At 32.5% G+C, this 24,179-nt stretch overlaps 1 protein-coding gene across 4 annotated transcripts in view; it reads left to right on the top strand.

Moving 5' to 3' along the window:
- Positions 1-1,737: 1,737 nt before the first annotated feature.
- The window catches only part of LOC145259067 (low-density lipoprotein receptor-related protein 8-like), a 116,332-nt gene continuing 93,890 nt past the window's right edge, over positions 1,738-24,179 (top strand). For 3 of the 4 annotated variants that reach the window (XM_080116696.1, XM_080116694.1, XM_080116693.1), the window contains exon 1: positions 2,351-2,565. In XM_080116696.1, coding sequence (XP_079972822.1) covers positions 2,499-2,565 — 67 coding nt within the window. In that variant the 5' untranslated portion in view covers positions 2,351-2,498. Of the gene's footprint in view, positions 2,566-24,179 lie in introns of all 4 variants that reach the window. The other variant, XM_080116695.1, reaches the window with a different exon arrangement.

Raw genomic sequence — 24,179 nt, 5'->3', positions numbered from 1 at the left:
TGCTTCGGTGGAATCCCTATTTAAAGAGACCCACCTCGTCAGACCAAATAAGTTTCCTCCTTTCGTCTGACGAAGTGGAAGTGGGTCTCTTTAAATAGGGACCGAAACATATGCATATATGTAACCTATAATGTTTGTATAGTAATGTGATTGATAATTTAAAATTTAAAAAACAAATTATAATCAAATTAAAAATCAGTTTCACAAGAAGGAACAACAACAAAATCAATTATCTGTACGATCGTTTCGGAAAACCGTGTTTTTATTGTGGTAGACATCAAGTTACGGACAATAATTATTACATATAGTTTTTTAATAAACAAGGTCTCCTCATCAGCAAATTTTAACGGGTTTTTATTAAATCTAAAAGACACCATAAATAAACCTAGCATTAAAAGTAATGCAGATGTATCTTTTAGTTTTTCGCCTTTTGAAATCAGGAACTATGGTTAAAATACTCATATGTGATGTTTGCTATAGCTTTTCACCTTATTGAATATATATATATATATATATATATATATATATATATATATATATATATATATATATATATATATTACTGTCACTGGATTTTTTTATCTTCCACCAGACTATCCATTCATGTGTAATCACCTTTTTCTTTACCATATTCCCTCTGCTTAACTTATTTTGTTTTCAAGTAAGATCTTTGAATTACTTGTTCTTCATTGAGATTTTTTTTTTTTTTAGGCGATGACGTGTGGGTGTTACTACAACTCATTAGCAGAAAAAAATGTTTATAATTTAATTTGGTTTTTAGTTTCCTATAAAAATTTAACATAAAATAATCCCCCTTTTTCGGATCATTCTAAATTTTAGGGCAGTTAACAAAAATGTTTACATCTAATTCTAAGTCATAATGGCACTTAATCGTTTTAAAAAGTAAACCCTTTATAAAAAGACAGAGAATTTATCTCCCATAGCAAAAAAAGAAATGCTAGAATGTCTCGGAACCGAGTTAAATTAATATTGATATTGATTCCCAACTCGAAATTCTGAAAAGATTTTTTTCCTTCGTTCCAATTAGTTTTTCAGGGTGTTTATATGTAATTGCCTGAAAAGGTAGAATCTCGTAAAGGTAGTTTCACATTTTATATGAAAATGCTGCTGCTGCGGCTGATTTGATAATACTAATGATGCTGACTATTTATCATCTAATTTATTTAAAAACTAACAATAATAACTAATTAATATTAGTTAAATTTTAAAATGTGACGTCAATATTACAAAAAATAATCTTAGATTAGAGGATTTTACTACTACGACTACTACTACTTGTTGAGTATTATTTTCTCTTGATAATTATAAATAACAAAGTCATGTGACCAAATAACAAATGATAAATAAACAAATTTTTTTAGATGATAATGAATAATATAAAAGAGAGAAGATTTTTACTTCTGCTTAAATATTTGAAACGAGTTGGCATACATGAAGCCGAAGAGTCGACGAGAGAGATTAACGTACACGAACTACAAAAAATACTACGACTACCGTAAATTACTACTTATACTATATTAAATAGTTGTATCATCACCGGTACTCTTTTCTTTAATACCTCTACGACTATTACTGCTAGTATCACTCTTCCCACTCAACTACTACTATTATTACAACTACTATAGCTACTCATCTGGTGATAACTCTTATTCTTACTACTACTACTACTACTACTACTGCTACTCAATCGCTGCTGCTGTTAATTAGAGAGCATTTAGTTCTTTCAGGAATTCTGTTTTGCGGCAGATTGCGCTTTTTTCGGCTTCTCCGTGTCACCGGTTAAAGACACCGAAATAAAAAGAAGCGAAAAACAGCGAAATAAGTATCCATCTGCCATAAAACAAGGAATATACTAATATATATATTTATGATTCTATATAAAAAAAATCATCAGATATTAGGACGTTAACTTGTACATTTCAGTTTTTAAGTTAAAAAAACACATTTTTTTGTGAAAAAAAAAGGGGGAAAGTCCTTCCTTGATTTTTATGATTTTACACGAACCACACGAGCCAAATATCTGCATCATTTTTCATTTACCGAGGATAGAAAAAGGCGGATTTATCACACGTGAATGATCGACATCACACTCACATAAACGCACACACACACATACACATACACATAAATATATACATATACAACCCACTCGCGTACACACATACAAGCACACACATGAATCTCCCCAAAACGATACTGTAGTCATCATTGACTACTTCTAAAAAAAAAAAAAAGAAAAAAAAAGTAGATATATTTATGCTTTTTTATTTAATTTATTGATATTATGTGTTGTGCTCCCATCTAAGGAAAAAAAAAAATAATAATAATAAAGTAAAAAAAAAAAAAAAATTAAAAAGGAGGTTTCTGGGGTTTTAAGACCCCATCCAAATTAAATTGGGTGCATATAACCCTTTTTTAGTTGACAGAAAAAAAAACCATCTCAGTTTGATCCCAGCTTTAAAAAAAAAGAAGCAATCATGACTTGTTGGAAATTATTACTTACATTTGTGTTGTTTAACTGCTGCCACACTCTTGTAAAAGCAGGTAAGTCAGACCATTTTTTCATTTCATACATACATACATACATACATACATACATACATACATACATATGTATATATATATAATATAGTATGAATATGTATATATAATATATATATATATATATATAAGTACATATCCATTTCATAGTATATATGTATGTGTGTATACCTATTAATATGTAAAAATGTATTAATACGTATACACATGTATGCGATATTTGTATTAGATATTCATTTTTTGTTTCAGTATTTACTTTAACGGTTCTCAATTCATGAGTAGAGCTTTGTGTAATATGAAACTGTACATATGGCAGTAAACCAGACGAATTTCTCTATACTTGTTTTGTTCATGTATACACACACACACACACACACACACACACACACACACACACACACACACACACACACATATATGAAATAATTTCATTGAAATTTTATTGCCATGTTATTTCATTTTATTGACTTAGATTGTTTTATTTTTCATGTAATAATAATTTTTTTTTAAATGTTAACATTTTATTGGTTTAAAATTTAAAAAATATTTTTTTTATTTGTTTTAATTCAATACAATCGTATTTTATGTTTTTTATTTTATTTTATATTTTAGAATTTGAATTCGAAATTTCTGAAATCTTATTTAAATTTTTGTATATAACTAAAACTTATAAAAATAAAACAAAAATAAAATTTCAGAATTTCGATTCTTAAAATAAAAATTGTCTTTTAAATGTCATTTTCAATTATAAGTAAATTTACATCTTTTTTATTTCATCTGTAATTTGTTTTATTTTATACTAATTATAAAAACAATCTTTTATTCATGAAAAAAAAATCATTTCATTCATTTATTTAAAGCATTAAAACCTTGTATTCCTTTTAAAAAATCTATTGAAATTAACAATTAAAAACTAAACCTCAACTTAACAAACCTTTCTTCCTCAGTTATAAATATTTATCATTAACAGCCGATTGCAGTTTCATTATCTATCATTAATCTATTAAAATTTAATTTTGTCTTTGAAATATTTTTGCATGATTTTTTAATCATATAATGTTCCCCAATATTGTATCAATAGCCTGCTGTGATGAAGAAACAGTCGACCCTCCATATGTGTGTATGTATGTATGTATATATATATATATATATATATATATATATATATATATATATATATATATATATATATAAGTGCTGTCTGTGATAGTGAAACTAGATAATAAATTGGAATTCAATAATTAAACTATGAACAGTTTTGTTAAAATTGTTTCAAAACACATTTGTTGCGTATAAAATGTATGTATAATTTGATTTACTATTGAGTGGTGCTTTTTATGTAATGTGCGTAATTGTATAATGTGTGTTTTTTTGTGTGTAAAATGTGCGCTTTTTATGTAAAATGCAAACGCTATCACGCTTTTTGTGTAGTATGTGACGTTCTTCACATTTATGTATGCGTATTATATATATATATATATATACACACACACATATATATATATATATATATATATATATATATATATATATATATATATATATAATTAACGGTTGAATTTTAAGTTTCCATATGTATGTATTATTTCATTTATGTACCACATCCATGCTACAACTCTATTAAGGGTTTCTTCACTAGTTCGGCACAAGCTCACATTAAAGGGTTGTTTTCATAAGGAAGGTAACGGTGACTATTGAGCAATTAATCCCAATGGATTAATAGGATTACATCTCCCTTTTATTAGGCAAAAATCCATTGCTCTTATCTTATAGTATGGCACAAGGCCAAAAATATGTGCTCTCCAATCCACTAAGAGAACTCAATCCATACACGCTAATAAATTAACTGATTTTACCTTAGTATGGCATAAGGTTAATATTGTAGGGAGCACTAATAAAAGGGTCAAAGTTAAATGAACTAATTTATTTGTCAGTCTGGGTTGTCATAATCCATCGTCTAGGTTGTCACATTTTAGGGTAACTGGAATTTTCCCCACATTCAAAACCGATCTTGTGTTTGATTTTGCCTTCGTTGGGGCAGATTGGAGAAATTTCGGATATTTAGTTGTGGAATATCTTTTTGTTTTTTAAGTGACATGAATTTGAAAGATTTCGATCAAATTATGTATTTTATACCAGAATTGTCTATGTTTTCTGCTTGATTTCCCCCAGGGAGGCATTTTCCCAGGCATTATTCCCCTCCCCACCGGGGAATTAATGTTGAGTACATTTTGCAACCATCTTAAAAGAGAGGGAGGACGTGTTAAACGACCTCGTGTCTCATCCGGTCTTCTTGATAAAAGGAAAAGGTTTACCTTTTTATAGATGCGTGATATTCTTAGTAACTGTAAGTTTGTTCAATTAATAAAAAAACCGACCCCTCAATTCCGTCAATATTTTCACAAAATTCTTATTAAAAATTGATATTATTTCGTTGTTATATCGTACTACTAACCAGACGTTAGATAGAAAATGATGGGGGGGGGGGGTCTGAACGAACATATTTGTTTCTTCCCCTTTTTTTTTCGACCCTTTTATGAACCAAGAAAAAACTGGATGCCCCCTCCCTTCTTTTGTGTTCGCCATCGGACCACCAATAATGAAAAAAAAAAAAAAAAAAAAAAAAAACAATACAAAAATAAAAACCCTTTTCCTCGATCTTAAAAAGCGAAATGATGCCACATGCGTGTTGCTGGTGATTTTAATACACGAGATATGAAAACGTTGGACAAGTTTTTGAAATGAAATTTGAAACCTAGATTTTTTTTTAGATAAAAAAACAAATTTTAATGTCATGTTTTATTTATTTTTTAGCAAAAGGGGTCACACGCCCCTTAAAATGATAAAGAACTACTCGATAATTTTTTAAGTGGTAATCGCAAATAGACACGTTAGTCATTCTCTGTATTCACTGACGCATTCGATGTTCTTCCAACCATGACAATATCGTGTAATCCTGCCAGTGTGTGTGTCTGTATGTGTGTGTTTATATATATATATATATATATATATATATATATATATATATATATATATATATATGTGTGTGTGTGTGTGTGTGTGTATATATATGGTAAAACTGGTAATTAGTAAAAACCTGAGTGCTCAATACTATTGCAGAGCAAATATGTGTTTTATTTTTTTATTATTTATTTTTTTTATTACCGTTTTATCTGTTTGGTTACAACCATTTCTGTAAGGTCTGACGAGGCTGTTAGATCGTAAACACGGTCCAACATCCGAAACATATGTAACCAAACAGATAAAACGGTAATAAAAAAATAAAACATATAATGATTAAATTTTTAAATGCATGGTGGATTTGGTGATCATTACTCTCAGTTGAATTACCCCCTCCCACCACCACAAAAATAGAAAAATTAGATTCTCCAGTTTTTTTAGGCGATTACGTGTGAACATCCTGAAAAACTTGTCGGAAAGAAGAAAACAACAAAATGATAATTTAGAATTTTGAGTGGCGAATCAGTTTTGTATATAAATATACCGGAAAATGATCCTTTATTTGCCGACCATTATAACTTTTTAGTGCAACTTGACTTCGCCTAAAAACAGTTGAATCTTATTTTTTATTTTATTAAAATAAAATAAAAAATAAGATTCAATTTTTTTTAGGCGAAGAATCTTAAACTACAATAATATAAAAAGGGATAATATTTTTAATTTTAAGTTTGCGGATTGGTTGTTAATTAAAAATGGTTTCTATTTCCATTTTAATTTAATAAAAAAAATGTAGGCGGAGCTTAAAAAAGGCAGCCTCATTTAAATATTTTTTTAATGTAGAAATAAATGTTTAAATAAAGAAAAAATATAGATCATCAATCGTTGATAAAAATGTTTAGAAAATGATTATGAACAGAAACTGTTTTAATTATTCATTTTCATTTTGTTAAATTATCTTAATTTTTAAACGGATAATGACTCGTATAGCCGGTTTAACCCAAACCCTTAATTTAAACGTTCTACTTTTGAAGGGAGAGTACACCACACCGGTTATAACGATGAACGTAGCTAAACTAGGAAATAAATATTTTTGAGTTTCCTTTTTCTCGCTTAACGTGAAAATTAACAATATATTTTTTTAAGAAAAAGAAAATCATCAATACGCAAAAAAAGAAACAAATAAACAAACAAAAACTAACAGAAAACGATGCGGCCTCTATTCCGAAGCTCGTCAAAATATGATACTGATGCAAAAATACCTCAAATATTTGTTTTTATTTTCTGGATTGTCACATATCGAAACATTACGAAAATTCAACGAGTAGAACAACTGATATTGTGCTTGTGCGTTTAGTAAAAAAACAAAACAAAGGTACTTGTAATCAAGACATTAAAAAATCAAAACATCGAAAAATTGTACGTATTTGTTATGGAACGAAAAAAAATTTTCACTTTAATTCCATCAAGTAATTTCTTTTTTATTTACAGCGAAAAAACAATTTATGATACCGAGCAAAAGGTTCGATTTTTAGGAAGAAAAGCTAGTATCAAAGATGGGGAGGGAGTGTCGGCGCTTTGGAGTTATCTCCCCGTGGCATGTTTAACAAACTCCATAATGGTTGACTTCAAGGCGCTCTCATAAGAACGTGTTTTTCCGCTGTAAAAAAAAAAAAAAAAAAAAAAAATACTCGATTAAATGAACATTTTTTTCGGGGATCTTCAGTCCAAAACGGATATGTACAATATAACCTTTTTTTCGATATTTTCATTTTTGAATGTCTACATTAAACTACAAGTACCAAAACCCTAACCCTAACTCTAACCTTTCGCTGTCGACTAAACATGTTAGACGCCATTACGATGTAATGTAAAATATGCTTTCTGAGTTATGTACCCTGTACCGGCAGTCTTCAGTCTACTGTAAAAACAACTACAAAAAATGTAATTTCCCCAATTTTCGGTTAAAATTACTTTTCAATATAAATAACTTTCTACTCGATGAATTTTTGTAATTTTTGGATTTTCGACAGGACAAGTAATATTGATTTTGCTTAAAAGGGCATATTTAAAAATCCATTTGTCGCCTCTCTTGAAACAAGTACCATATTTTTTTAAAAGGCAAGAATAAAAATAAAATTAAAATATTAAATAAGTTATTTCTTAAATAAAAATGTAAATCAAAATAAAATGTGTTTTTTGTAGATTTTAAATAAATAAAATGATTGGTAACCTTTTACGACGTGCCCCAGCGTATTATAAACACCCCTACCTCCCCAAGTTAAGAACGGCTTTCGGAGTAACCCCCTCCCCCCTCCAACCTCGAAAGCCGTTCTTAACATGGAGAGTTGAGGGGAGTAATTCCAAAAGCCGTTCTTAACATGGGGTGGTTGGGGGGTGTTGATAGTACGACAGGTTGTAAAAAATACCAAATTATTAATTTGTTTATTTAATTTTGTCAAATGCTTTTAAGGCGTGTCAACAATGTGAGAAAAAAAAAAAAAGCCATGAATTGTTTACTCCTACACAGTCGAAAGTGGGGTGATCAGGCCATAATTTATTATTAGATAAGAATAGCCCAGGCCGGCGGTTTGCCTGACTTGTAGGCCTCCTTCAACCGAATACTAGGGAGGGGTATGCTTTCTGTTCGATCCCAGGAGGTTGAGCTTTCAAGCATTACTTCCTTCTTCAAGAGTAGGATTGGTTTATTGCCGGTTACCTTACGCGCCATTACTGGGGAATGCCAATGACTTGTAGGCCTTCGTTCGATTACTAGGGTACGGTTCTGTTCGGTCCTAGGAGGTTATGCCTATTTGGGGAAGGGTAGGTGTATTGCCCGTTATATTAGGCGCCCTTACTAGGTAATAATCCCGGAAACTCTTGAAACCATTTAGTGTTACCCGAGGATGGAGGGGGGGGGGGGGACTAAATTCTCCACATTATTACAACTCATTTTCTTCATTATGTATTGGAGGAATTGAATTCACACGTGTTTTTTTTTTTTTCACATTAATTCATTAAAAATGCATACATAAAAAAATATATGCCGTATTTTTGTTTGGTGTTTTGGTTAAAGTGCAGTATCTGTTCTGACAGTACACTTAATTTTTTCTGTCCTCGGTCAATAAATGAGAATTTTTGTCTCATTCCAGAGGGACCCTTTTTGAAGTTTTGGAAGAGCTGGATTTAAAAATCGACATTCTGTTCTCTTGAATGGGAAAGTTAAGGAAAATATAGCACTTTTATTTGTATGTACTTTTTTTTTTTTTTAACAAGGTGGTCACCATTTATGAAGGCCCGGAAGCCACTCGGGGTAAGGGTTATTGTAAGTATAGTACGTTAGTGTGGATATTTAGAGTGTCTACTTATGGGGGCGGTTCGTCAGGAATTTGTTTACGTTGGACTTGAAGATATCCAAATTGTAGTCAGGAGGGAAGCAAGCAGACGGAACAGAGTTCCGCGGGCATTATCTCATTCTGCACTAGTGCAGTTTAACATCCGTACAATGTAAAAGTTAACAAAACTTCCCTCCTGTTAAGAATTGCTTTCTAAAGTTGCTTATGAATGTACGTTAACTGGAAAAGTGCCGAAAATTCCGTTTTTTGCCTTGTCGCTTGACGTACCCTAGTCCATAAGGGAGCGCCGAAGGAGCAGATATTTTTCCTCCTATTCAAAGTGTCCATTCGGAAATATGGGGAGCTGGATTTTCTCTAGATTTAAAAGCCGTCATTGCATATAACATTGCCCTCGTGAGGAGAGGAGACAACTAGGGATGGACAACCTGACATGACCTCTTGTAATGTGTCCTCAGGCGTTTTGTTGACCTTTTCGCAAGGAGCAAAGTGTAGTATCAGAACAGATACTACATTACTTGCATATTTTTCTATCCTCGTTCATTGAAAGATGAATCTTTCTAGACTGAGGGAAGTTTAATTTTTAGGTACAGTTTAATCAAGACATTAAAAAAGTGAAAATAGCGAGAAAAAATGTTATAGTGTACGTATCCGAAAAAAAAAAAAAAAAGAATTCACTTGATTTGATTAAGTAATTTTTTTTTTTACGGCGAAAACACAATTTGTTATGATATCGAGCAAAAGGTAGTCATGTTTCGATTTAAACTGTGTCGGCGCTTTAAACTGAGTTATCTCCATGTGGCGTGTTCAAAAAATTCAAAAATATCTACCCTTCATTGCGCTCTCATAAAAACGTGTTTTTTCGCTGTAAAAAAAAAAAAAAATCAAATTAATGAACTTTTTTTTCGGAGATCTTCAGTCCAAAACGGATACGTACAATATAACCTTTGGTACTGGTCGCGGTAAGAGTTCCCTGCTGAACACCCTCCAAAAACAATGATGTCTCCCGTTTCTCGCGCAGCCGCAAAGGACATGTTTTAGTTGCCATAGTAACAACACTTTTTATCGACATTGTTTTACTGTTTAAAGACATTACTACACATTTATTAATAATATCTCACTTTTAATCACTTTTATCGACTTTTTAAAACTTTTTTTTTTACTCTTTTTAAATGACAACGTTAATGTTTATGAATATTGAAATAAAACATTACTACACATTTATTAATATCTTTTTTTTTCTTTACTGTTTATGTGTCAATTTTATCGACTTTTTCTTTTCTTATATTGAATATTGAAATAGAAGACATTACTACACATTTATTAATATCTTTTTTTTTTTTTTACTGTTTTACTGTTTGTGTCACTTTTATCGACTTTTTCTTTTATGAAACTTATCTTGAAATTTACTTACCACAAAATGATGATAGAATAATAAATGATGATAGAACAAAATGATGATAGAATAATAAATTTACTTACGTTTAATCAATGTTATTTTCTTTTTTAAATAGCATTTTCTTTTTAAATGACGTTTTTATTGTTTATGAACATTAAACTTTAAGCTTAGAAATACGATTTAAAATATAGCGCGGATCATAAGTGCACTAGCACCCATTTTCTTATTAATAAATGTTTAGTAATTATTTTTCTTTTAATATTCATAAACAGTAAAAACGTCGTCATTTAAAAAGAAAATGCTATTTAAAAAAGAAAATAACATTGATTAAACGTAAGTAAATTTATTATTCTATCATCATTTTGTGGTAAGTAAATTTCAAGAACCGCCGACAAGTTTTGTGGTAAGTAAATTTCAAGAACCGCCGATAAGTTTCATAAAAGAAAAAGTCGATAAAAGTGACACAAACAGTAAAACAGTAAAAAAAAAAAAAAAAAAAGCTATTATTAATAAATGTGTAGTAATGTCTTCTATTTCAATATTCAATATAAGAAAAGAAAAAGTCAATAAAATTGACACATAAACAGTAAAAAAAAAAAGTCGATAAAATTGACACATAAACAGTAAAGAAAAAAAAGATATTGTGTAGTAATGTTTTATTTCAATATTCATAAACATTAACGTTGTCATTTAAAAAGAGTAAAAAAAAAAGTTTTAAAAAGTCGATAAAAGTGATTAAAAGTGAGATATTATTAATAAATGTGTAGTAATGTCTTTAAACAGTAAAACAATGTCGATAAAAAGTGTTGTTACTATGGCAACTAAAACATGTCCTTTGCGGCTGCGCGAGAAACGGGAGACATCATTGTTTTTGGAGGGTGTTCAGCAGGGAACTCTTACCGCGACCAAGTACCTAACCTTTTTTTCGCCATTTTCATTTTTGAATGTCTTGATCAAACTGTACAAGTACCAATTTTTGCTCCAATCAAGAGTTCATCCTTATGGGAAGCTTGGTTTTCCCCACATTAAAAAACTTAAATTGTGTTCATTTTACGCTGGGGCAGGCCATAAAAATATACCCCTGTTTGTTTATAGTGCGCATACAAACATGGAGGCCAGTGAATTTCTGTGCATAATACAGGTCTTTATATCTCGAAAACTACTTGTCACTGCAAAATTTAAATGAGGTTTTCTTATTCAGCATAGTCGAAAACCTTCAAAAGTCACCATTTAAAGAAAAATGTGGAGGTGAACATAATGTAAAAAAATACCCTTTAATCTAGTGCGACATGAGTTTCTAATTTTTCCGAATTTTCCAAAATCACTAAAAATCACGATTGGCGGCCATATTTTTTTAAAAATATAATGTAGGGGAAAAAATGGTTGTCCGCTAGACACGCTTGTACATCGTAAAATTTGGACATTTGAAAAATGATTTTGAAGCTTTTAAATGGCCTGGAAGAATTTAATTTCTGACTTCAAATGAGTATTGTAGTTAATTTGTGGTTTTAGTTTATAAGGAAAACCACCTTTCTAAAGCTCGTATTTTTATCAATGAACCACTGAGATAAGAAGGCGGGGGAGAAGGAATCCATTAAAAATGATCACGCGAGGCGACATTGATTTTGTGAATCAATATTACAATGTCGAAGGAAAGAAAAAAAAAGGAATCGCTTCTTTGCTCTATAGTCTCTATTTACTTCCGCACGAGTCAGGCACAAAGTCGGTTTTTAATATGGCGAAAATTCAGCTCCCCCAAAAGGGTAACTCTGAATTAGGACAAGAGTATTTTTTTAAATGCCTTTGTCTTCTGCACTGACCGAAGACAGAAAGGTAGTATCAAAACATTTTTGGATTATTTATTTCTTAAGGTATAAAAATACAATGTTACAAATTAGGCACAGGGTCATTAAATGTGAGAAGAAAATGAGCATCGTTGGTTCTACTCTTAGCTAGAAAATCATTGCTTTCGTTAAGGCTATGCTACTTAAAATATACCCAAATGTATTGAAAATTTGATCTTAGCCAAATGTCATCATCCGCAGGACTTAAATCGGTGTGTATATTTTTTTAGCTTTAACTCATTTTACCAAACTTAACGTATTTAACAGAGAACTCGCCGCCGTTTGTCTTTTTTGAACACTGTATGATTTTCGAACCGATTAAACGTTTTAAAGTGAGTACAAACCACTAGAAAAATTTACAGATAGGTAGAAGAGTAACTTATCTCGCCTTATTTTGGCCACTTTTTCGTACGGTCTGCGTAATACAAACCCGTATAATTTTGGAGTCTTTGGTATGAATCTAGTGAGGATTGAACTCTGGTCTTCCGGACCATAAGCGAACCGGGCCGGGTCACTATCTGTTTTTTTTTTTTTTTTTTTTTTTTTTGTCTAATTTTTACTAGTAGACATTCCTTTTCGTCATGACTTAGTTGTGTATGTAATCTAACAACGCAGAAATTATTTTAACAAGTTCTGTGCAATTCCTATTAATATTTAATTACAAATCCACAATAGGAATTTTGCATAAAAAGTACAGAATAGAAAAAAATGTAAACGCATAATTTATATCAAAGAATGAAAGTCAATCAGCCAAATTTTAACGTTTTTAACACTTTATAACATTTCACAGTTATTATTATTTTTTTTTTCATGGAAATCGTTTCAGGCAAGGTATGAAACCATTTGATGTAAGGGGATAACAAGAACGAAAGCTGATTATCGCAAAGACATGAGATGCTTATTGGCCTTAGTCTTTAATAGACTAAGGCTATAGGTAGGAGGAAAACAGTCAGCAGGAAGAGAGTTCCACAATCCTGTCGTTATAGGAAAAAGCTGCTGGAATAGGAAGTTTTATTACAATGAGATATCAAAACAATGAATTGATGAAGACCACTAGACCAACAAGTCAAACGAGCTGGAACAAAGGAAGCGAGGAACAGATCAGTCAATTCTAAAGAACACATGCCATGATAATATTTATAGAAAAGACTGAGAAAAGCAACATCACGTCGACTTTCAGTGGTAGCCAATAAATATAAACATGACGACCATACATAATAGAAATGCAATGGGGTCGAAAAGTATGAATAAAAAATTGGGACCAATTAGATATGTAGTAGTTAAACATGGTAAGCATCTGTTTGTTATTGAGAACAACGAAAATGAAAAGTCGAAGCTTAAAAGTTAAGGGTTTGCATCTTTATATGATGTCGGGTCAAAATTTCCCTCTGCTCTCCGCTCGGCTTATTGCGACTATTAGAAATTTTTGTCTTAACCCTCTCTTCTCTTTGAGTGCACACCCACACCGTGTGTGTGTGTGTGTGTGTGTGCGTGTGTGTGGTTTTATTTTTACTTTTGGTCACTTCAAACAAGGCATATATGGTACTGGATCTTAAGGGTTACTGTGATCGGGGCCAGTTTTATAGAGAGACAACCTGAGTGGGGAGTTGAGCAGCAAGATGTTTGTTCACATCTACCTGTTTTATGTTTTATCTATTTTTTTTTCAATCTTATCTTTTTATTTTGCCGGGGATGGGGCATCCTACAATATGCTAGACATTCACCCACTATTTTAGAGAGATCTTTTTAGAATTGTGACTGTTCCGTTGTTTGGGTCTCTCTTGCACTTGTTTCACCGTGTATATTCGCTAGATTGAAATTCTTTTTTTATGATTGTTGGAATAATTAAGATCTTCCTAAGATTCCAGTTTCGTTTCATTTTGGTATTTCGTTTTCTTCTCCCTCTCATTTCTGTTTAGGTCAGCATCATAAGGGACACTGACTTCAACTAAGGTTGCTACTTTCTCCTTGTTCCATATAACTATTTCAGGTTTAACGTTTTCTAGGTGCGTATCTGTAGGGATTGCTAAGTCATAGTTAATACAGCGTATATTTGCAACAGTTCTTTGTGTGTAGGTGTGTCTATTTTTACCGAAAGAGATTTGTTGCGAGGTTATATAAAACATGTTCACGACTTAGCAATAAAGAAAACCATTATACCAGTATGTCTAAACGGCTCACTATAGATTCGAGAACCATTCCCCCTTCCGGGTGGTATTGTAGCCACACGCACTTTATTCATTTTAGGAAATTCATTTCCGTCATTGGGAAAATTCGCCACTTAAAAATGTTTTTTTTAAATAAATAAATAAATAAATAAAAATACGTTACATAAAAAATAAATGACGTCATGCAAACAAGAGAGACGTGTCATTTGATGGACATTTTTTCTTTTTTTGAGTGGCTTCCAAATAAATCTACGTCATCTTTCACTACGTAAATATGCGAATGTTTGTAATTGTATCTATAGATAGATAGATAGATAGATAGATAGATAGATAGATAGAACGGCAAAAAGAAGGGGCGGCGCCGCGGCGGAGATCTACACCCTGTGGGAACTTGAAAAGCCAAACGATAAAAATGCAGTAGATTTATCACTTCATGACTCGTAAACCAAATCTAAACAGCAAATAATTTATACCAAACGCATGAGAATAAAATTTTCTACCTTACTAGCCAAGTTTTAACGTTTATAAGAAATGCGTTTTACTTCATACATTGTCGCAGTTTTTCGTCTATAAAATCTCTTCTCGACACTCGGCCAAGAATTGCAGGCATGTCAATTACGGTTCCGTTCCGGCATAGAAGAATTAGACTCTCAGGCTTTACCTTGTCTATTAAAAAGGCTTAGTTTATTATTAAGCACATGTGGCTTTGTTACTGAGAAATGCAAACGAGACAGCTTAGGCATTTTTGTAGGCCAAAATGCATTTATGTTAGTGCGCTGGTTCTGAAAACCATATCTGACTTTGTACATAACCTCCTGGAAAAGAGGTAAATAACATATTATGGTCTCCATTAAATGTCGACTGGAGATAAAACAAATTTTTATATCATCGTTAAAACTTGATTAATTAGATAGAGAATTTCATTGTAATACGTTTGATATAAATTATGTGTGATTTGTTTTGGAGAGGTACAAGTTATCGAATATTAACTATTCTGGTCTTCATACCAGTCAAAGCCTTTTTTTAGTGTCGACTAAGCTTCAATCTCTGGTTCTTCCTTGTAAAATATTTACAGCAATAACTCGTCTTTCTACGACAAGTAAAAAAAAACTTTCTTTCTTTTTCTTTCGTACTCTTTACACCAAACGGAATTTTCATGAATAGTTTCTTCCCAAGAACTTCACATCTGTGGAACACATTACGATGATTGGATCATTCTACTGCTCCAGAATGTACTTGAATCAAGATGCAATCTTCTATCTAGAAGCCAGATGCGTCCAAAGATTGAATACTGTTACCACATCTGGGAAGGTACCAATTGAAACACTCTTTCTTACACTAACAGATTATAAAATCCACTTCACAATCTAGTGGGATGATCTTTTCTTTTCCTTATGCTATCTTTCTCACGGAAGAGACGTTACTAGTCTTTCTCTTCTCAATCGTTTTCTTCATGCTAGATGTTCAACGAAACTACAATTTCTGGTTCAGCTCTCATCTGCAGAACATAACAGAAAAGCTTGTCTAGCTACAGCCACTGTTAAGAGCTTTCCATTTTTTTCTCTGTGTATCTCAATACAAACGAAACTTCCATAAACATGGCTTCTTTCCAAGAACTCCTCATCTGTAGAATACATTGCCACAGGAATGCTTATCTGTTGATTACAACAGTCATGTTCAAGTTCAATTTCAACGAATATGTGTTGAGCCATCTTAAATAACCAAACCATGGCGTTTTCATCCATTGTTTGCAACCCTCTCATCGTATTGTTCATCACTCTGATTGACGACATTTTCCAATCTCTGGCAACTTCATGTCGACATGTTACGTAAGCAGCAGAAGATACAGTAGCAATTATCCAATCAGCTGTCAAAAGCCGAAAGTGTAAAATCCATTAAATCTAGAAAAAATTAAAACTGAGAATGATTTTCAACATGCTATGTCAACATGAAATTCCCTCCTCTCCCTACGTTACGAATGATTTTCTAAATAGGGGAGCGTTTTCAAATTAATCATTTGGCAGTCTTGTCTTTAGCGGCGGCTTAAGGTAACTTGTCACCAGATGCCGAAACGAAGTTACCGGAAATTGGATCATAAACAGAATGTGTCCAATTCATAATCTCATTAACCCTTATCCAGGAGTGGCTTTTTGATCTTGATAAAGTGGTGATTCCTTAGTATAAAGATATACTTTATTTAAATAAAAATGGAATGAAATATCTTTTTTATCTTCCCTTTCAACTAATATATTTTCTATTAAACTTAAAATAAGTTTTCAATATTTTTTGGTACACATTTTTCATCTCTGACGAATTAAAAAAAATCAAACAAAAAACAACAAAAAACGGGTTGGAAAATGCATTTAAAAAATCTTTTCTTTTTTTTTTTTTTTTGTACAGACGTTTTAATGTGTTTGAATTGTGGGAAAATGTTCGTCTGCATGGTGTCAAATAAAATCCTGGCAGAATGAGAGAGAGGAGGAGATGGGATGAAGGTTGAACTGCTCATGTGCTTCAGTGCACTGCAGCTGGTTTTCTATCACCCCCTCCTATCTATGTCTGGCATAAAAATATCAAAAGTTTTGGGCCACGGTGCCAGTAGTGACGCTATAAGTACCCATGATCCTAACTCTCAGCCTCACCCCTACCCCTGGGAAACTTACTATTTACAAACGAGCCAACGTGTTGATTCTCTTCCTATGCTTTCCACGAGGGCAGTTTGACACCAGATCGGTTTTTATTGTAGGGGAAAATCGGGTTATCAAAAGTTTAACTGTCTAGATTGAAACAAAAGTAAAAGTTACCTCAATCTAGATGGACTTCTTCTCTAACCGAGAATAGTAAAAGGGTGAATTAAAACAGATACTACACGGTGTCCTAGCTAAAAAAAAGTATTAAAAAATCAAGAGAATTATCCAATTTTAATTGAATTTTCAGAATTTGTTCAATGAATTTTGTATTTTAGAATAACTTAAATATTAACTTTAGGACAAGATTAAACCATACAATGCGACACGATTTCAAAACATCTCACTCCAAAAAATTATTACATTCATTTTTTACAAGAAATATGTTTATTTGAATTAATTAAATAGAGATTTTGTTTTATATTATTGTAGAGAATCAATTGTCATCATCCTAGGCATTACCTCTAATGCACTATATGCAAACAAGATTATACAAGGTATTGTTCAGGCAGAAGCAGTTGTCATCATCCCAGGCATTACCGCTAATGCATCATATGCAAACAAGATTATAGAGGGTATTGTTCAGGCAGAAGCAGTTGTCATCATCCCGGGCATTACCTTTAATGCACCATATGCAAACAAGACTATATAGGGTATTTTTCAGGGAGAAGCAATTGTCACCCAGGCATTACATCTAATACACCATATGAAAACAAGATTATATAGGGTATTGTTCAGGAAGAAACAATTGTCATTATCCCAGGCATTACCTCTAATGCACCATATGCAAACAAGACTACATATTGCATTTTTCAGGCAGGAGCAATTGTTATTATCCCAGGCATTACCTCTAATACACCATATGAAAACAAGATTATATAGGGTATTGTTCAGGAAGAAACAATTGTCATTATTCCAGGCATTACCTCTAATACACCATATGGAACAAGACTAAAGAGGATATGGTTTAGGCAGAAGCAATTGTCATCATCCCGGGCATTACCTCTAATTCACCATATGCAAGCAAAACTATGAAGGGTATTGTTCAGGCAGAAGCAATATTCATTATCCCAGGCATTTCCCGTAGGGTTATTCGCTTTTGTTATCCAAATCGTTTTTGACTAATTGTTATAACTACAATTATGAAATGTCCCTTGGGGAAAGCATACTAATTGGCAGAAGCTTTTCAAATTCCAAGTTTTAATTCCTTTTTATAAGACATTCATAGCAAGTATTTGTCTTTTTCATTTGGAAAAATTTACATTGACTGAAATTCTATGCAAGGGCCTCCACTAATCCACTGGTGGAGCACAAAATTGCTTTTCTGGTGATTACAACTTGGTCATCTTCAAATCCAAAGTCAACTGCCCCATAACTATTATCACAGAAAAAAATAACAAAAAAAAAAAAAAAATCATAAAGATAAGGATCCTCTGAAAAAAAAGTAGCCTAGAACTTTAAAATAATTTAATTTAAAAATCTAGCGAGTAAATAGTTTTGGTTGGGACTTGGAACACAAATTCACCTCCCCCACCTACCTTAAGTTTATTTTTTAACATGCCTCCTCTCTATCTTAAAAAAAACAGATTTATTTATTAACAACTAGCCTGGCGTTGCCCGGGTGTTTGGAGGTGTGTGTTGAGCAAAAAAAAGAAAAGTGGTAGTATGCAGGCAGGCTCGAACCTGTACTGCAAAGGAGGAAAAGAACGTGAAAAACAAAAACAAAAAAACGTGACGTCTTTGTTATTGCATCCATCACCAAACCGGAAATGATGTGATTATGGCTAAACGATCGAAAAGAGGGGATGACTTTCGAAAATATTGGCGAAAAAACCGACCCTACCCTGTAGAAAAGTGCCCAGTTGAGGTTGAAGGAATTAATGCTGTTAGCCAATTTTTCGATATTTGTCATCTGAAGGGTCAAGTTTCCAAACGAAACTGATTTTGTGAAAATCCATCGCCTCTGTCGAAAGTTTTAGGCATACATAGATACATACATACATACATACATACATACATACATACATACATACATTTAAACAGACAGGTGAGATTTATATTATAGATGTTAGTTTTTGATTGTTAATATTATGATTATATTAGGTTTTAGGTATCTGTTAACTATTTTACAAAACGCAAGAATCCCATCGGACACAACATGCATATATTACACTCCACCCACCCCAAAAGAAAGAGGTAATGCCTGGTAGGATATGACAACAAAATAGATACTACACTACCACCCCTAAATTAAGCATTGAAAGATAGTTTGTTAGTCTAGTAAATCGAATTGAGTATTTTATTGGTTTTCAGATTATTTTATCTTCTAAGATACTGGTTTCCTTATCTAAAATGCACCAAACATTGATGCTACTGTTTTTATTTCCTTTCCCTTTGCAAAACTCAATCATGTTCTGCAAAGTCAAAAACAAAAACAATTCTCTTTACAAAATAACTAAACCAAACGCCATTATGCAAAGAATTTGAAACATTAAACATTTTCCGAAAAGGTTTGATGTGCCAAAAAATAAAACAACTAAACTGAACTAAATCAAACATCTTCTAAGAATAACACTGATCTCTTAGCTATTTTTTATTTATTTTTTATTTTTTGCTAACGATTCTCTTGATTATTTTGGTCCTGTTCTTACTGACTTTTGAAAACTGATCGCTTTCTTGACCCTGTCATCATCACTCTCAAGACGGTTGCTAGGGTTCCTTCTGATCTTAACCGGTCTAAGGCTTCTAGTATTAGTACAGTACCTGGATAGGTCAATTTCAATCTGTACCTAGTTTTTACCACTTTATAGTCAATAAAAAACAAAAATATTTGTGAAATTTCATGTATTTACATATTATTTTTATTAGCAAAAACAACAAAAAACATTAGAAATGATGTTTTTAAGTAAAAATAAATCACTTTATATAAATATCGAATACTCATTATGTCTGTGTTTTTATGAATTATCAAAAAGAACCACTTAATTTCAAAAATATGTTTACTTAATGATTTTTATGTTCCGATATCATGTTAATTTCGAATTCAGATATTGACGTCATAAAAACTACTGCCTTTGGAAAGTGTACTCTGCTTATTCCTTTTTTGTTGTTTATCTCTATCTGATCGAGCTCCTTGCCCAGACCCATGTGACTCTCTCTGTCTCTGTCTCTCCAGATTTCCCTGTCTTCCATCAGCTGCCTCAGATTTTCAGGATCACAGTTGGCATTATGTGCAATTTGCTGGATGTACATGGGTTTAGGTCGTCCTATGCTTGTGTACTCGTGCCGTGGAGTCCACAGCAATACATTTCTTACTGGCTCTTGCTTGCTCCTGGCAGTGACCGGCAAATTGTAGACATCATTCTCTGATGGTAGTAGATATGGCAGGGCTGCATTGAATAAGCTGTGGTCAGTATTGACTTCAAGGTTAACTGACAAACAGAATTAGCAGTTCTTCAGAGCAGTGATAGAGTCTGTCCTTGTTTACAACCTGGATACTCACCAAAAGATTGGAAAGAAAGCTAGACGGCACGCACACCCGTATGCTACAAACAGTGTTAAATATATTTCGGCAAGATCATCCCACGAATCAGAAACTTTATGGCAACCTACCTCTTTTTTTTTGTTAACGAGCCACACGTTTCTATTTGCATACAAAAAATACCAAAAACACCATAACTTTATTAGTATATAGATTCTCACAGGTATCTGGTACTTGTGACTAGTGTTGGGACAATTAGTCGGAATCGGGAATCAAAAAAATCGGAACTTTTAGGGATATCAAAATCAATATTGGAATCGGAAAAATTTGTACCTAATTTCCGATGCCAAAAACAATTCTTTTAATTGTTTTTTTATTTGATTTTAAAAGCAAAATCTTCCACTGCTGGTATTAATGATAAAATAATAAATATTTTATTATGCTTAAAAAATTAGATTTTAGTTTATTATTAGTTTAAAATGAACATCTATAGATCATCCTTTACAAGTGTATTTTTTATGCTTGATAAAATATCTGCACATCTAACATGTGTTTTTACAATAATTGGAGAAAAATTTAGAGATTTATAAAAAAATCAGAATGGATAATAGTATCAGAATAAGTAATAGTATCGGAATTGGGAAAAATATTGGAATCGTCCCATCTCTACTTGTGACTTTGTGCCAGACTTAAAACTAATGTGAAATCCTGATAAGTGATACTCTTTGCCTCTTAACAATGGTTTAAGTGCAATCTGAACTTGATTGGTGGCTTGATTATTTAGTCTGAGCCATAAAGCGGGAATTCCGCCTGGACAATCAAAATCATAAAATGGTATTTGAAGAATGTGTCTGACTATTTACAATATTGAAGAACTCAACCCTTCTTGAAAACCAAAAAAAAAAAAAACATTTATGAACTGGAAAGATGGAGAAAAGGAGGTGATGAAGAAACAGTTATCCTTAATGGAAACACAATCATACATTTGCATTTAATGGCATCAGTATATTTTAACGTCTCCCCCTCCCTTGTGTGTGTGTGTGAGAGAAGAGGATGAGAGAGAAAGAAAGATTATTTGATTATATTTTTGTAAAGAACTTGGCTTTGTATAAGTGTTTATAAGTAATCTTGATATGTTTTTTATGTGTTATTTTTATTTATTTTTTTTTTTTTTTACACGTGTCATCACTTATCAAGCCCTGAGGCCACTCAAGGATAAGGGTTAATAAGTTCAAGGTAGTCACTGAAACTACAGCAAAGTGATCATTACTGGTGGAAATTAAATAGAATTTGATTATTTGAGAGGGCAGCTCAACAAGAACTTGTTAACATTGGACTTGATAATCATATTGTAGTGAGCTGAAAAGCAGAGTTCCACAGGCTCGCAATTCTAGGAAAGAAACATTCTTCATGGAATTTATGTTTAGATTTAGGCGCAGATAAAGAATGGAGGCAATTTTTGGTAGTGGTTGTAGCTAAACGAGGGTTTGTGGTGAAAGTTTTGCAAGGGCAGGGGTACCATAGATTGAAGCTTAGACGACCACTTGCCATGAAAATAGTGATAGAATAGATGCAGGCTATCACAACATCTCTTCTGTCAGAAAGAGGTTGCATAGAAGAAAAGGGGTATATGGGCATTCTCATCAATTTAAAGGGTAATAAAAGTATTAAAAGTGTGAAAGATTTGTTGATCTTTATTCAATTTCAGCCAATGTTGAGTGTCCCTGCTAATATAGTGCCAAAATTATTGAGATTGTCTATTTTTCTAACAAATTGATTGATTGATTGCCTGCTCTAGTCGGGAACCCACCTCAGTGCACCGGGAAGAAGCTTCACATGCCTCTCCATAGTGATTTAATCCACAATTTCAATGATAAATGATGATAAAAGTATTGTAAGTGTGGAATATTCTTTGATTCTCATTCAATTCTGGGCAGCGTCAGGTTTCACTGTGAGAAATATATAAAGAATATATAAAAATGAATCTTCTAATAAATAAATCTCTTATGACAGACGCATCAGAATGTGATGAAATGGCTATCATTTTAAAGCTCTGTCTTTTGAATGACAAATATCGAAAAATTGGCCAAAAACATTAATTCCCTCCTCCTCAACTGGGCAGTTTTCTACAGGGAGAGGTCGCTTTTTTTGCTGACATTTTTGCAAGTCATCATCTCCATTCGATTGACTAATTTTAATTTCAATGCTTGCGACTTCTGGTTTCACCATGGACGCATATGATACATTTTTTTTACATCTTCTTTTCCTCCTTTGTGTTACGGGTACCATTTTTTTTTTTTTTTTACACCTCTCTCCACCTAGGCTGCCTACTGTTGTTTTGATGTATATTCTTTTTATATATTCCACAAATTTATTAATGCTCTGTTTGTAATATTGAACAGCCACTATTTATTCGTGTAACAGATCGCATATGAGCACGTATGAAAATATCAGCAGTAGCTGAAGGATGGATGGCAAATGATTGGATTAGCAGCAGAGCAGCGTTTGAATGTGCGTGCAAATTGGCAAGTGTGCTCAGGCTTGCATCTGAAGAAAATGAGAAAAAAGGACATCACATGGTCAGGGAGAAACAAAGTCGGCGCCGAAGGAGACGTATAAAATTCAGGGAGAAGAAAAAGTTTGGTCGAAAAAGATGGACATATAAGAAATGACTGTCTATGGCAGGCGTGTAGTGGGGCAGGAGCGAGAGACTTTTAAGGTTGTGTTGAGACGGATGAATAATGGTATAAATGCTTTCGTAAAAAAGAAACAAAAATGCCGACCCGGAATTTTATTTATTTCTTTCCAGTTTTATTTTTATGAATTACTTAAGTAAAGTTAAACGCCATGTAATGTTACATTAGGATTTTCTATCATATTTTTGGATACCATCCTTAATCAATTTTGAATGAATATATATATATATATATATATATATATATATATATATATATATATATATAAAATACAAAACAAGGCTCTATCTGCATCAGTGTGGGTATGACAATCCAATAAAGTTTGATAGTATTTGTGCTATACTGCTGGGGTGCTCTAGATTAGTACTAATGATGTGTGAAATCATGCCTGAGCCTAGTCCTCTGATAAAGGGTTTGTTAGAAGCAATGCTGCTGGCAAAGCAGCAGTTATTGTAAGAATACACTCTCTTCCTACAAACATGGAAATCACCTCTTCTAGGGCCCTCCCTCTCAGTTTAGAAGTACCCTACATCCAGTCGAAAACTTTAAACCGGCTGAGAACAGTAGTGGGGTGATCCAAATGTGCTACCACTGGATGTGGTTACAAAACTAAGCAAGCTATTTGTAAATGTGGAGAGGAGGACCAAATGATGCAACATTGCTTTTTTTCTGTCCTCTACCGCCCAACCGATGTATTTTAAAACATTTTGCAGAATACAACAATGATGCAAAGGACTGTGTAAAAAAGCTGGAACCTGTTGTATGATCATGTGCTTCAAAGACACAGAAAAAAGAAGAGAAATTTACAGAAAGGACATAAGTCATGGCTTGCCAGAGCATTATGATAAAAATCAGTCTGATAGCAATTTTGTGTAAACTTAATTCACTATTAAAATCTCATTCTGTTGTATGTTTGTATCATTTTTTTTTTGTTGCTTTATATGTTATATGATTTATGATATGTTATTTGAAAATGTTTTTATTGTGCACCTACATGAGACGCTGAATGAATTTGTATTTGTTGCCAATGC

This window comes from Euprymna scolopes, chromosome 34 (genome assembly GCF_053919585.1).
Source record: "Euprymna scolopes isolate OS-2025 chromosome 34, ASM5391958v1, whole genome shotgun sequence".
NCBI classification, from domain to species: domain Eukaryota; kingdom Metazoa; phylum Mollusca; class Cephalopoda; order Sepiida; family Sepiolidae; genus Euprymna; species Euprymna scolopes.
This window is presented reverse-complemented; position numbering and strand designations above follow the sequence as displayed.